General features: G+C 42.5%; 1 protein-coding gene across 5 annotated transcripts in view; it reads left to right on the plus strand.

Annotated features, from left to right (window-relative positions):
• Window positions 1-15000, plus strand: part of LOC108256036 (uncharacterized) — an 82826-nt gene that overhangs the window by 65204 nt on the left and 2622 nt on the right. For 4 of the 5 annotated variants that reach the window (XM_053674555.1, XM_017452515.3, XM_017452513.3 and 1 more), the window contains 2 exons: window positions 762-896; window positions 14514-15000. The exon at window positions 14514-15000 is cut by the window's right edge and continues 2622 nt beyond it. In XM_053674555.1, coding sequence (XP_053530530.1) covers window positions 762-896; window positions 14514-14989 — 611 coding nt within the window. In that variant the 3' untranslated portion in view covers window positions 14990-15000. The remainder of the gene's footprint in view (window positions 1-761; window positions 897-14513) is intronic. The other variant, XM_017452514.3, reaches the window with a different exon arrangement.

Here is a 15000-nt window from a genome sequence, read left to right on the forward strand (position 1 = left end):
ATGGCCAATAAGCCTCTAGTTTCAGAGAAAGAGGAAATCTGAGTGTCAGAGAGACCAACCGCTGACTTTTTCACACAGCCCATTGACAAGCATGCAAGATTATCTTATCTAATAACAGCTTGAAATAAAACACTTTTGAGATACTATACGCTTTTCTTCACTCCAGTGCCTACAGTATATTTTGTTCTGAAGAGCTCACTGTGTCGCATCATTTAAAACGAAGCTGACAGTGTCTACACGGTGCATAGAGACGCATGCTGTGCAAACAGAAATGTAGACAGCCAATCAGATTGCAACCTCCGAGATTCTGAAGCTTGCGGCCAGAAAAGGGTCCAAAAATAATCTTCCTGGATGGCCTCGCTAAGTGGCTGGCACAAAGCACACAGGCAGACCGAAAGCTTGGAAGCAACACTAACTAAAAAAGAAAAAGGCGTAATGTTTCTGAAATCGAATTAACCGCCTCATAAGAACATATTCCAGGGTGATTCAATTCAAACAGTTCCAGTTTATCAAAATATGTTTCAAAAGTACGACAATCCCTGGTGTACATTTTTCAACTTCACTGGTGCCGGTGTGTAATTTTCATTTTACGCAACTCTCTTCACATAGAATTGGAAATATAGCAGCTCCTCTGTGTTTTGAGATGCACATCTCCATTAGCCATGCACATCTGAACCATTCTGTTTGATACAGCCGGCTTTTCTCCCCTCTTTTCTCACTTTTCTCCACCAACCCCCCCACAATTTTTTTTTTTCCCCCAGATGTCCTTTCATGCTACGAGGATCTGAGGAGCACAGCGTCAGAGACTGCACTTCACCGCTTTCTGTCAGCTTTTAAGAGCAACTTGGCGCAGATACGAGAGGCGGTGGATGCCTTCGGCCCTTCAAAGAGTGAAGGTGGATCAATGTCTGTTTCAGACTCCATCTCTTTGTCTCTCTCTCTCTCTGCTATATCTCCTTCTCTGTTGAACTGAAATCTTCTTTCTAAGCCTGAATCGGCTCGTGATCCTTACACTTTTGAATTATTGGTAATGTCCTAGAAAATTCCCACAGTTATCCCTGTATTGTGATTTCTGCCAAAAGTTGAGCAAAGCTGAGTTCTTTATTTATTATTACAATACACCGATCAGCCATAACATTAAAATCACTGACAGATGAAGTGAATGACATTGATTATATTCATTACAGTGACAGCTGTCAAGGGGTGGGATATATTAGGAAACAAGTGAACAGTTAGTTGTAGATGTTGATGTGTTGGAAGGATCTGAGCGACTTTGACAAGGACCAGATTGTGATGGCTAGACGTCTGGGTCAGAACATCTCCAAAACAGCAGATCCTCTGAGATGTTCCTAGTATGCAGTGTTTAGATAGATTCTAAAGTGGCCCAAGGAAGGACAACGAGTGAACCAGTGACAGGGTCAAGGGAGCCCAAGACTCATTGGTGAGCATGGGGAGCAAAGATTAGCCCATCTGGTCCGATCCCACAGAAGAGCTACTGTAGCACAAATTGCTGAAAAAGATAACACTGGCTGTTACAGAAAAGAGCCAGAACACAGTGCATCGCAACTTGCTGCATATTGGGCTGCATAGCTGCAGACCGGTCAGTGTGCTCATGCGGACTCCTGTCCACCACTGAAAACGCCTACAGTGGGCACGTGAGTATCAGAACTGGACCATGGAGCAGTGGAAGAAGGTGGCCTGGTCTATTGAATTATGTTTTTGTTTGCATCGTGAACATCCGGGTGCGTGTGTGTTGCTTAACTGGAGATGGAAGAGATGGCACCAGGATGCATTATGGGATGAAGGCAAGCCAGTGAAGGAAGTGTGACTCTGAGCAATGTTCTGCCAGGGAAAACTTGGGTCCTGGAATTCACGTGGATATTACTTTGATACGTATCACCAACCTAAACTTGGTCACTGCAGACCGAGTACACCCCTTCATGACAACGGTATTCCCTAATTTCAGTGGTGTCTTTCAGCAGGATAATGCGCCCTGCCACACTGCAAAAATTGCTCAGGAATGGTTTGAGGAACCTGACAAAGAGTCCAAGGTGTTGACTTGGCTCTCGATTTCCCCAGATCTCAATCTGATTGAGCATCTGTTGGATGTGCTGGACAAACAAGTCCAATTCATGGAGGTCCCACCTCAACTTACAGGACTTAAAGGATCTGCTGCTAACGTCTTGGTGCCAGATACCACAGCACACCTTCAGAGGTCTTGTGAAGTCCGTGCCTCGACGGGTCAGAGCTGATTTGGTGGCTCAAGTGGAACCTACACAATATTAGACAGGTGGTTTTAATGTTATGGCTGAACGGTGTATACAGTTGAGTGCAAATTTTTGCATACCCTTACTTCAAAACACTGAAACGGTCATCATTTTCCTCCCACTCTGGTTGTGTCATTGCATCTGTTTCTTCGCATTCTGAAAGTTTTTTTTACTGCTGGTAATGGAATCCCTAACCAGACCTTAGTCATCTCCTTCTTCAGCTTCAGGAAAGGTCAAACACTTGAGTTTGCTTATAAAAATGACTGCTGATTTTGACTTGTTGTAATATTTAGGCTGTATGAGATAGCAGGTTTGTATGAGGTAACTAAACTAGAGTTTCCTACCATACAGAAATTATCATCAAGGAAGCATTAATTAACAAAATTAAGGAAAAATAACGGCGTGTCCCGTTCACCAAAGAGAGCAGGCTACAATCCTCCTCAAGAGTTTGTCAGCTTTGACTTGCTTATATTTTCTTTCCTTATATTTCTCTTACTTTATGCTATAAACTCTATATATAAACTCTACATATTATATATCTCTATATAAACTCTGTATATTTAAACTATATATCTCTTACATTAGGCTATAAACAATCCTGCTTTGCAGCCTATATATTTCATCAGGAGCAGGCAAACTATCCATCCATCCATCCATTTTCCATACCACATATCCTACACAGGGTTGCGGGGAGCCTGGAGCCTATCCCAGAGAACTCTGTGCACAAGGCAGGGGACACCCTGGATGGGGTGCCAATCCAACGCAGGGCACAGTCACACACATTCACACACCCATTCACAAACAGTGACAATATTGAAATGTCAATCAGCCTACAACACATGTCTTTGGACTGGTGAGGAAACTGGAGTACACCGTGGAAACCCCCGAAGCACAGGAAGCACACAGGATGGAGGTGGGATTCGATCCCCCAACCCTGAAGGCGCGAGGCAAACATGCTACCCTCTATTCCTACCTCTGTGTCTTTTGCTCCCATTATTTGTCATTTCAGTATTCTGGCTACTAAACTGGACAGGACAGCTACGAAACACGCAGTTTTGATTCACTTAAACACATTTCCCTGTGAAAATGAGCAGATGGAAGAAAAGCCTACAGTCTAGGTGTGGCTTTGAATCTGTGTATTTATTTTAAATGTGTAATCCGAATGTTTAATACACTTCTGTCTGCTCCTTCTCGATCACGTCTGTCCTGCTACTCTTTCCCTCATTCCTGCCAGAATCTTCCTGCCCTAATTCAAATCCTTGTGTTTTTCCATTACAAACACAGACAACAGCTGTTAGGGGAATCGCACATGCTTTCACACAGAGGGGGGAAAAGATTCCAGCAGGCAGGGACATTTCGGCACAATGCTGAAAGCCGTTGCTTACTTAACTCCACCCCCACACCATCCCACCCCGAAACTCGCCAACGCTTTCACTAATTTAGTTGCTGCCGCTTCAGCTGTCAGTTTGCACTCCGTATTAACAGATTCTAGAATATCAGAGTTTAATTCACAAGTTTGTTATTGTTAGAGGTGGGAAACATGGCAAAAAAACCTCATATAAATAGAAACACAAACTTTTTAGCCTATTTTCCGCCCCAACATAATGCCGGGGGGGTTGGGTTTAATGACTCCTTTACTTAATGTCTACCATGGAAAATATTTACCACGGAAAATGAGGGAAAATGAAACAATTGGTATAAAAATACATCTGAGTGCAAAAGTTGCATACCTTTAACTAAAGAAAGCAGAGAATTATATTTTAAGCCAATAAGATATTGGGACTGTGTGTTTGGTTTTACAGATGTTCAGATATATCTGCATTATTACAGGTAATCAAGACTCTGTCAAGTATGCTGCCGCCTTTAAACCGGTCAGTTTTATAGAAATATTGATAATACACACGTTACCTAAACAGTTGATCATGATACATCCTCATCATCATAATCGCCATCAACTAGCTCTAATTATTGTTTGAATCATCAGTAGAATTCTGAGAGTTGAAAAGTGAGACAGTGAGAGAGACAGCGAGCGAATGAGTGAGAGAGACAGCGAGCGAATGAGTGAGAGAGACGGCGAGCGAATGAGTGAGAGAGACGGCGAGCGAATGAGTGAGAGAGACGGCGAGCGAGTGAGTGAGAGAGACAGCGAGCGAGTGAGTGAGAGAGACAGCGAGCGAATGAGTGAGAGAGACAGCGAGCGAGTGAGTGAGAGAGACCGCGAGAGAGAGAGACAGCGAGCGAGTGAGTGAGTGAGACAGCGAGCGAGTGAGTGAGACAGCGAGCGAGTGAGTGAGTGAGACAGCGAGCGAGTGAGTGAGTGAGACAGCGAGCGAGCGAGTGAGTGAGAGCGAGTGAGAGAGACAGCGAGCGAATGAGTGAGAGAGACAGCGAGTAAATGAGTGAGAGAGACAGCGAGCGAGTGAGTGAGTGAGAGCGAGTGAGTGAGTGAGAGAAGCAGTGTGTGTGTGGGAGTGAAGGAGTGAGAGTAGGATTGTGTGTGTGTGTGTGTGTGTGTGTAGGTGGGTGGGAATGATTTGAGGCAGTGAGTGAGTGAAAGAGCAAGTGAGAAGGATTGTGGGAGTGAGTGAGGCTGTGAGTGTGGGAGTGAGTAAGAGCGACAGAGTGAGAGAAGGATTGTGGGATTGATTGAGTGAATGAGTGAGACAGCGAGCGAGAGAGTGAGAGAAGGATTGTGGGATTGATTGAGTGAGTGAGTGAATGAGTGAGACAGCGAGCGAGAGAGTGAGAGAAGGATTGTGGGAGAGAGTGAGACAGTTTGAGACAGAAAGTAAGGCAGGGACGCTGGTGTAATGGAACGGCTCAACAAAAAACTAACACGAGTGCGTGAAAGGGTGTGACGTGGTGTGAACATAAACAGCCACCTTGTGAAAGTGTGCAGTGATGTGTAATAGTGTGGTATGGTGTGTGTGTGTGTGTGTGAGAGAGAGAGAGCGAGAGAGAGAGAGAGAGAGAGAGAGAGAAAGAAATAGAAAGGAAAGTTTTAGTCCTCTATGTGTGTGTGTAGGCATGTTTTTATATCTTGGTGGGGACTGTGCGTGCGTGTGTGTGTGTGTGTGTGTGTGTGTGTGTGTGGGCAGGCTGCAGTTGGCCCTGATGTGTGGTTCTGCGAGTGTGTGAGTCACTTATCCGTGCTCGGTGTTGGTGTGTGGTTATGGGTGTGTGACAGACATGGACTGCAGCCCAGACCTCCCCATGTAGGAGCCCATGGCAGTGCAGGCCTGATTAGACTCCACTCAGCAGACTTGAGTGTTGACATCAGCCCTTAATAACCACACACATGCGCGCACACACACACACACACACACACACACTCTCTCTCACACACACACACACACACACACACACACACACACTATTACTGCATGCTCTTGGATAATAAATGTGACACCCAGGGCTGTGTGACGGTGGATGTTGCTGCACCTGTCACAAATGTCCCACACTGTAGCCTACACACTCCAAGGTTCACACTTCAGCTCATGCTTCTCTTCTTGTCCTCGGCTGAATTCGGTAGAAACACTGATTGTAATGTAGTGTAGTCAAATGAAACCACGAATTCATCGAATGAATTCTGCAGACAGCATACTGTCCTGAAGAGTAGTGTTCATACAGAGCAGTGATCATAAAGAGCGAATCTTTCCAGTGAACATGTTGTTAAGATTTTCCGAGCTGATGGAAATACTGTAGCAGAGCTATTAACATAAAAAAAACAACTATTGTTTTTAAACGTGAATCAGCACTACTTCTGTGTGAGATCTTAGCAGTTGCTGCGTGTCTAGTCACGTGCATTTCTGTCAGTTACTTACATTTACATTTATTCATTTAGCGGACGCTTTTATCCAAAGCGACTTACAAATGAGGAAATACAAGCAAAGCGAAATATATCAAGCGGAGAACAATACAAGTCGTGCTAGCGTACAAGGTCTTTGAGTTCTAGAGAAGCAAATGCGCAGAGTAGAGGTGTAAGTGGGGTTTTTTTAGGATAATATGCGGTTGGCGTTTTAAGGGTCAGTTAGGTGTTCACGGAAGAGGTGGGTCTTTAGCTGTATTTTGAAGATGGTGACAGATTCTGCGGTCCGGATTGAGGTTGGAAGTTCATTCCACCACTGAGAGACAGTTAGTGTGAAGGTTCTGGAAAGGGTTATTTAGCTGAACGCAGCTCATCAGACCAGAGAGTAGCGACAGGGATGGAGTCTATTGTTTAGAAACAGGAGAGTTTGTGGATTTTTCATCGATTTTTCTTTTTATTTACCCACTTTTTGATTAACTGGCAACATGGCGTATTTAAAAGCAAGAAAAGCAACAAAAAACAGAATGTTTACAGACAAATACAAGTCTGTAGTTTTAACACGAAGAGCTGTGAGAAGCAATCGATAACCAATTTGAAATGTTTCATATGCAGGCGTGTGAACAAATAAGTACACCCCTTGGAAATTGTTGTTTTTTTTGACATATTTGGACAAGCAAACTTTTGATCCTCTTTGAAACGGTGTTTATTAATAAAGGTGATACAGTCTATCAAATGACATAAAATTGACATTTTGTAGTCATTTTCGCAATTTAAATGAGCAAAACACAGATCAGTCGCATGGAAAATTTAAGTAGACCCCTATATTTATCACACCTTCACATCCATAAAATTAGAATCAGGTGTTCACGATTGGGTGCCAGTGATTAGATCCTGCTTAGGGAGTGCAGTTTTGTGGAAATGTTGAAATGTTGTGGGGGGATTTGAAAGCGGCAGTACATGCGAAAAAACCCTCAAACATCTTGCAACTGAAAGAATATCGCATGGAAGATTGGTCAAAAATTCCAGCAAGGCTGGTGGACAATTATACAAAACGCCTACAAGAAGTTATTTCTGCTAAAGGGGGTGATGCACATTTTGGCCTTAGAACCTAGTACTTACTTTTTCCACAGATGAATATCACATCTATTGACGTTTCTGTTGAATAACATTTCTGTTGAATAATTGATTGAAAAAGCTCATTTTCCTTGTGGTTTTGTTCGGGTATATCAATTTCGTTAATAGGCACGGCTTCAAAGATGATCAAATGTTTGCTTGTCCAAATATGTCAAAAAGCCAACAACTTCCATGGGGTGTATTTTTTTTTTTTCTTTTCACATGACTCTATGTAAATAAACTAGCCAGTAATAGTTTAGTATTAAAATGTTACTGTTGTCACTGGTCACTCACATTCGTTGCGTATCTGGACGTCCATAAGCAAGGAATTTTGGTTTTTTAAAAAAAAAAATCCACTGCAGATTTTACCACTGCATTTGGATGTCAAGACCTTGCTTAAGTACGCATAAAAATATCATAAGAGGCTCCCAAAAGAACCGCGTTTGCCCTTTTGTCCAGAGGTCATGAGTTCGAATGCCAGCAATATTGTCTAGGGAGCATAATTGGCCGTGATTTCTGGGTGGGACGGATGGCATACTCTCTCTGTCTCTCTTCCCTGTCAGTCACAGAGACACTAGCCACTCATGAGCATCTGTGAGTTCATGTATGGGAAAGAGTTTGGGATAGCACTTTCCTCTGAGTGTGAAATACCATGAGCAGCAGTTTCGAAAAAGATGCGCTTGGCTGGCTTCACGTGTCTTGAATGAAGCACATATTAGCCTTCCCAATCCCATGTTGGTAGCTATGTTCCATGTTGGCACGATCCCATGCTATTCGCATTAAATCTCATTCTCTTCAGGGAACATCCCAATTTCACTTGACAAGGTAGGTCACATTTTTATCATTGTCACTGTGAAGACAGTTTTCAACCCAGAAAGAGTCACGCTTTATTAGAATATGCCCCATGAACAGTGAGCATCAAAATGCTTTTGTAAGTGTTTATGTATTCCAGTTATCATCCATCATCTATAACGCTTATCCTACAGGGTCACAGGGAACCTGAAGCCTATCGCAAGGAGCATAGGGCACAAGGCGGGGTACACCCTGGACAGGCTGCCAGTCCATCGCAGGGCACACTCACATACACACACATATACACACACCCATTCATACACTACGGACACTTTGGACATGCAGCGGCAGGAATCGAACCCCCAACCCTGGAGGTGTGAAGTGAACGTGCCAATCACTAAGCCATCCTGTGCCCCCCTGTTGTCAGGAAGGGTTTATATACTGTAGATGGCACTACCCTTCACTACCATTAAGTTATTTGCCTGTTTGTCATCTATGTGATCTGTACGCGTATATACAATGCATTTTTGGCAGGCGTTGTGGCTTCCTTGCAAGTACAAGTTCTTTATATTAATATTTAAAATGGTTAATGACGTAGCGTCTGTGTTTAGTTTAACAGACTCGTTTTTCCAGTTTTTTTTTTTTTCAATATTTATGCTGATTTCCTCAAGCTTCACTATTACAAGCGAGGAAAAAAAAAATGGTGAAGCTGATTTAAAACAAAAAACGCTACATTTTTTTGTTTTGCGGAAACTTCTCATTAATACTTTATTTTATTACTTTTGAACCGGAGCACGCTTACAGATTTATGAAGATTCGTTTTTTTTTTTTGTTATTCCTATAAAGCTGCTTCTTTCTATGAAAGGTGCTACGAAAATAAAGATTATTATTAATAGTATTATATTTCCACCATAGCCATGCGAAAGCCATCTCGAACACAAGCCAATGCCCTGCTTCACGTTCTTCCATCCCAAACAGTGGAATGAACAGCCTTCATCAGCTTTCCAACTCAAACACCTCCGCTTCTCTCTCTCTCTGCACCGTTCCAGGTTTTCCTTAGGTGGCCCTGGTTCCTTGGGGCTCTCTCTCCCTCTCTCTCTCCCTCTCTCTCTGTCTCTCTTTCTCTCTCTCTCTCTCTCTCTCTCTCTCTGTGTGTGTGTGTGTGTGTGTGTGTGTGTGGTCTTCAGCAAGGCAGCCTCTAACCGCCCCAAGCTTTTCCTGTGCTGCTTCTCCCTTACACCTCTTTCTTACCCTCACTCTCTGTAAATCTATCTATTGCTCTCTTTCTCACCCCTGGTGCCAAGCACTCGCACTCTGCAAAACTGCTCCGACTGGAGACACCGACGGCAAATATTTACACAATGAGCTGGTGGAATGCCGGCTTTTCGTGGCCTGACGTGGCTCTGCAGAAGGGGTGCATCATTGCGTTCAATCATCCGTATAATGTTGCTTCTGAGAGATATTTATGTGGCCTTTATGGAGCATCTTCTCTTTAGTCTGGCAAATAGCAGCGAGAGTGCGGCAGCTAACTGCAGGCTTCAGAACTTTTATTTCAGATCGAAATGTGTCTGCTTTCGTATTTGTCACTTTTTACGGTGTTTCACAGCTATGTCATTTAGTACTGTGTCACTTTAAAACGTTATATACCGTATGGTAACTCTGTGCTCCATTACGAAGATTCCTTCTCATTTACACCATGGTCTGTCCGAATACTCGATTCTGATTGGCTGAAAGGTGGGCGTTAAAACCGTATAATGCACAGGTAGTTCCAGTCAGTTTAATGATCGTTCTACAATAACGCGCCGGCTATAGATAGCTGTAACCATAGTAACATACAGTTAAACTCACAGCTTCATTATTAATAGAGACGTGGCACAGACGCAGGTAATTCACACATGCACAATCTCGCGCTCTCTCTCCCTCTCTCTCTCTAATAATTATTTATGTATTACCATTCTTTCAAATAACTGTAATCTTATCGCACTACTTTATCTCGGTGTATGATCTAGAGCAGAATTCTAGATCTAACGACCCGTATATAAAATAACTAATCACAGCTTTAACTTGTCAATTTTGGCAAGTGACGACAGTATAAGCGGGAAAATCCACGGCTAGGTGTACGTTACACCATTTTAATGCACTCCTTGGAGGCCAGCTACGCCTCCACGTCGCTATCCATTACTTATTCCAATAATCGACCGTCCTAATACACTTGACTAGGTACGATACATCTTCAACGTGCAGTAGTGCAGCGGATCCTCCTCATCACGCTGCCTCATAGCTGTGTTAGTTACATAACTTCTTCATGGGATAACTGGAAAGTTTATCTTGGCAGCAAGTATCGTTAACAAAATTACTTAGCTGATATTTCTTTACCCTTCCTATAAAGGTCCAGTTCAGCTGTGCAGTTTGGGTGAGCCTGTGCTCACTGTCGCCTCAGATTTCTGTTCTTGCCTGACAGGAGTCAAACCCGATGTGGTCTTCTGCTGTTGTAGCCCATTCACCTCAATATCTCGTGCATTCTGTGATGCTTTTCTGCTCACCATGGTTATAAAGAGTAACCGTAGACTCCCTGTGAGCTCAAACCAGTCTTTCCATTGTCCTTTGACGTCTCTCAACAATCTCTCATCGACTGCATGCACATGTGCCTTTTCTGAAATACTCAAACCCGTCTGCCACCAACAACCGCTCCATGCTGAAAGTTATTGAGATTATATGATGCTTGACGTGAATATTACCTGAAGCTCCTGATCTGTATCTGCATGCCACTGTCATGTGATTAGCTGATTGGATAATAGCATGAATGAGCAGAGGTACAGGTATTCTTAACAGAGGCTGTTTTTTTTTGGCTTTGTCGAAATACTGTTTATTCTCTTCTGAAGTAAAGTAATGTCAGCCATCTTTCACCTCGACAGTAGATGCGTTCGAGTAGCGCAGCGAAGCCAGAAACACGCTTCCAAATATAGCAATCACAAGAGAAAAATCATGTGGATATAAATCACTAGGATATGAAAGCAAGGAAAGATAAAGCGTCTCTTCTGACCTTTGAAATGTCAGGTTTGGGGACTTTTCAAACCTTCATTTATCTGCCCCGACTGTTTCAGAGATATGAAAGCACCTTGGCGAAACACGATTTACTTCAAAACAAGATAGTGTCTGGTCTTGAGCGTTTTATTTCCCCAGTTACAATTGTTTGTTATCGGGCTGGGTAACATTTCTATAGAATATATTGTGCTCTAGGGGACGGCAGTGCATTTTAGTGAATTTTCCTTTGTCTTTTGCCTGTTATCACTATATCTGTGTGTGTCAGTCAGTCCCCAGACCTGCCTCTAAACCTGCTTATCTCAGATAGTAGCTCTACACCATAGAGGTGATGTGTTAGGGCACTTAACACCCAGTGAGCTGATAAAAACGCGCATAGAATTCATATAGGGCTTAAGAGACCCGCCGAATCCATACTGCTTCTGTCCGTTAGCACTGTCCGAACGAATGGGTGGGAACGATCGTGTTCCTCTCTGCCTGCAGCTCCTCTCAAATTGGACACAGGATAATGGTTGAACTGAAACATGCTTTAATGCTGGAAAGATAAAGTTTGCAGAAGAAATGCTAATAAATACAATGAAATCTTAAATTAAAATCTTAAATGAAATCTTAAATAAAAATCTTAAATGAAATCAAAGAATCTTAACTTGTTCTAAATTACATGTCACTCATAAAATATGTGCTTTTGTCTGATACTTATTTACATTAGACAGGTAGTCAAATATCTGTTAACTGCACTAATTAGATACATAACGATAGAGTATTTATGTAGCAGTCAGCACTAGTTAACTAGCTAACGCTACCTTGGTGCATAATGTTGTGAATCCTAGTGTTGGTGATAAGGTTGGTTAACTTTAATGCACATTGAATAATGGATAATGGAAAACATAGTGTAACAGTAACGCTGACTACGTTTACATGCACAGCAAATTCCATGTAAAGTCTATATTCGGGTTGCAGCCGTATTCTGAATACGGTGTTTATATACATACAGATATCGGAGTATTCCCGTATACACGGTTGTTGTAAGTATGCCCGAGTTGACATTCCTAAATACCTAGCCACAGATAAGCATTGGTTAGCACCCACAATTCCTTGCAGACTGAGCATGCACATACAGTGGTGCTCGAAAGTTTGTGAACCCTTTAGAAGTTTCTATTTATCTGCATAAATATGACCTAAAACAACATCAGATTTTCAAACAAGTCAGTGAACCCAATTAAATAAATGAAATAAAAACATTATTCTTGGCCATTTATTTATCGAGGACCATATTAAAACGGCAGATAAATGTTTCCGGTAAGTGTTGATCAGTCCTGTACGTTGGCTTGGAGGAGTTTTAGCCCGTTCCTCAGTACAGAACAGCTTCAACTCTGGGATGTACATCTCCTTTTAGTGGATTTTCTGAATAAAGTGTTTACATGCAACACTTTTCCGATTAAAACGTGCATATTCCAGGGGTGAGAATCAGAATATTGTCTTAATCAGAATCATGCAATCGGATGTAAACGCAGTGTTACATCCATTTCGAACAGAGATGGCTAACATCAGTAATTTGGCATGGTGTACAGAAGCTAGCCAGTATTATCTTAGTTACATGATACTGTACTTTTATTTTGAAACGTGCAGTCAAGCTACCAAAAAGGACGGTCACTAGCTAGAGCATGATGTTTGAAAAGTAAACTCCATCCACTGACTGTTTGAACCAATGACTTTCCTGCTGCCTTTGTCTCCCAGAGGCGTGGAAGCGAAGTGATTAGTAGTTTTGCACATGAGCAAAAAAATAGACATGAAGTGTAAAGTAATGCAAGAGGATGAATTTGTTTGTCCCAATTCCGGTTAAAATGAAAGCGTCTCTGTTCTGTGAGACGGACGACGACAGTATTTCAGAAACAAATAGCTAATGCGACTCGACCTTCGCTCTTCGGTCCATACAGGATATCGCAGAGTTGTATTTTTTGTGATTGTTGCGGCCAAAAACGCTCGGCTTTTTTTTATTTATTTACAGTTGCGATGCGACAAGTTTTTTGTGCTTTTTTTTTTTTGCGGAAAACTACTCGAATTGGTGAAATTGCAATTTGTGTGAAATAGTTTTGCGTGGCCTTTCGCAGTGACGTTTGTTGGTAAACGAGTCCTCTTAGCTGTACTCTGTAATCAGAGAGGGCATTGGCTGAATGTGCGTTGTGATGATGTCACATGACGTGTTTAGGTCCAAATCTGCAGAAAATCGGCAGTAGTTTTGAAAAAATGCACGCTCCTCTGAATATTGCAGAGTTTGCCCTGGAGTTTTTGTGTTAGGGTTTATTTCCTTTGACTTCCAAGCTTTACATTTTCTGAACATGTGAGATGCCACTGCACAATAAAATAGATAACATTATCTCACCTTACACATATAATTTATTTCTTCAAAGCTTTTAAGTTATTTTTCGCATGAGACGCATTGGGGCGTGAAAGTGAGCGAGTTGAGGGGTTTTCCATGCAGCAGCTGCAGCCCTTAGTGAAAGTATTTTCTCTGTTAGTCAGGTGACTTTGCCGAGGCCTGACAGAGATTTACAGCTCTCCTGACACATACCTCTTCCCATCTGAACAAACTCCTCATTTATCTTCCCTTTGTTTTACACTCCTCTTTTTGAGCCTCATGCTCTGCCTCTCTGTAAGGAAGAGTGTAATGTAAATTGAATGTAAACTCTGGATTGAAGCAGAGAGCAAAAGGTCCATCGAGGCTCATTTGTTACGGCGCTGCATAGCTGGTTTGTTGTAGTTTAAGAGTAAAGTTACAGTAATAAAGCTGTATGTTAACTTTTTGCACTGGTGCTAGAAATGCTGCTGTAACAAAGATTAATATAGTCCCTACTTCCTGGTCAGGGAGCTGTCGATCCAAATCTCTCTAGCCAATGAGAGTAAACCACTGTTAAGCCCCGCCCTCACGTGAGATTTGTGCCAGAATGGCGAACGCAAACTCGCAGACGAAAACTCTGGCAGCGTATTCATAAACCGCGATTAGCGAAAACGAAGCTTAGAAAACCGTTAACCAAGAACGTTGTTTATTTGATTGATTTGAAAATTTTACCACGGAGTTCGCCGTTTTCAGTTACAGAATGTTTTTCTTCTTCCTCATTGTCTTTTTTTTGTTTGTTTGTTTCTTGAAAAGTTACATTCAGTACTTTTGGCACAATTTTAAATCCATGCATAATGATGGAGTTCATTTTAGATTTAATTAAAAAAAATAACTTCTCGTTTAGGTCACACCCACAACCACAGGTTTAAATCCTAATAGACATTTGGAGCCCTAAACAGATACAGATAGTGTCATTGTATTACACTCTTAATATGGATGCTTGTATATAGCTTAACATCAGCTTAAGCAAAAAGAGACTTTTTTCCAGGAAATAGAAAAAAAAAATGATTTAGCATGTGATGCTGTGCGTCTCAGAAGTTTGTTTATTAATTTTTTTGAGATTTTCAACCGTCCTATGTTTCTGTATACGTAGGAGATGATGTCCTGGCGCAGTATGGCCACGATTTCCTGCACACTGTGGAAAAGCTCCTGAAAGAGTGTACCGAGAACAGAGAGAAAGCAGCAAGTCAGCTACACTCCCTCCAGCAAGAGCAGCAGCAGGCCGTTCAGACCCTTCACATCCTGCGAGCCCAGAGAAAGGAAGTGAGTGCAGAAAAGGACCAGCTTCAATCGGCATGTCCTGGGAGCGCTCCGTGTGAGAGTCCTGCTGCTCAGTCTGGAAGTGCGGGAAAATCCAGTGCTGCACCTAAAGAGCCGTCTACCACGCCAGCCAATCGGAGAAGCCGAGAGATCCGAAGAGCTCTATCGGTCCATGTCTCCAGAAACAGCTCGTCTCAAGAGAAGGGGTTCAACCAGAGGCCGGGCAGAGAGGAGGATGGGCTGAAGAGGAGGAGTTCTTTCAGAAGCAAGAGCAGGAAGACTGTAGATAGACCTGAGTGGCAGACCTAGACATGTTGAGA

This window comes from Ictalurus punctatus, chromosome 22 (genome assembly GCF_001660625.3).
Source record: "Ictalurus punctatus breed USDA103 chromosome 22, Coco_2.0, whole genome shotgun sequence".
NCBI classification, from domain to species: domain Eukaryota; kingdom Metazoa; phylum Chordata; class Actinopteri; order Siluriformes; family Ictaluridae; genus Ictalurus; species Ictalurus punctatus.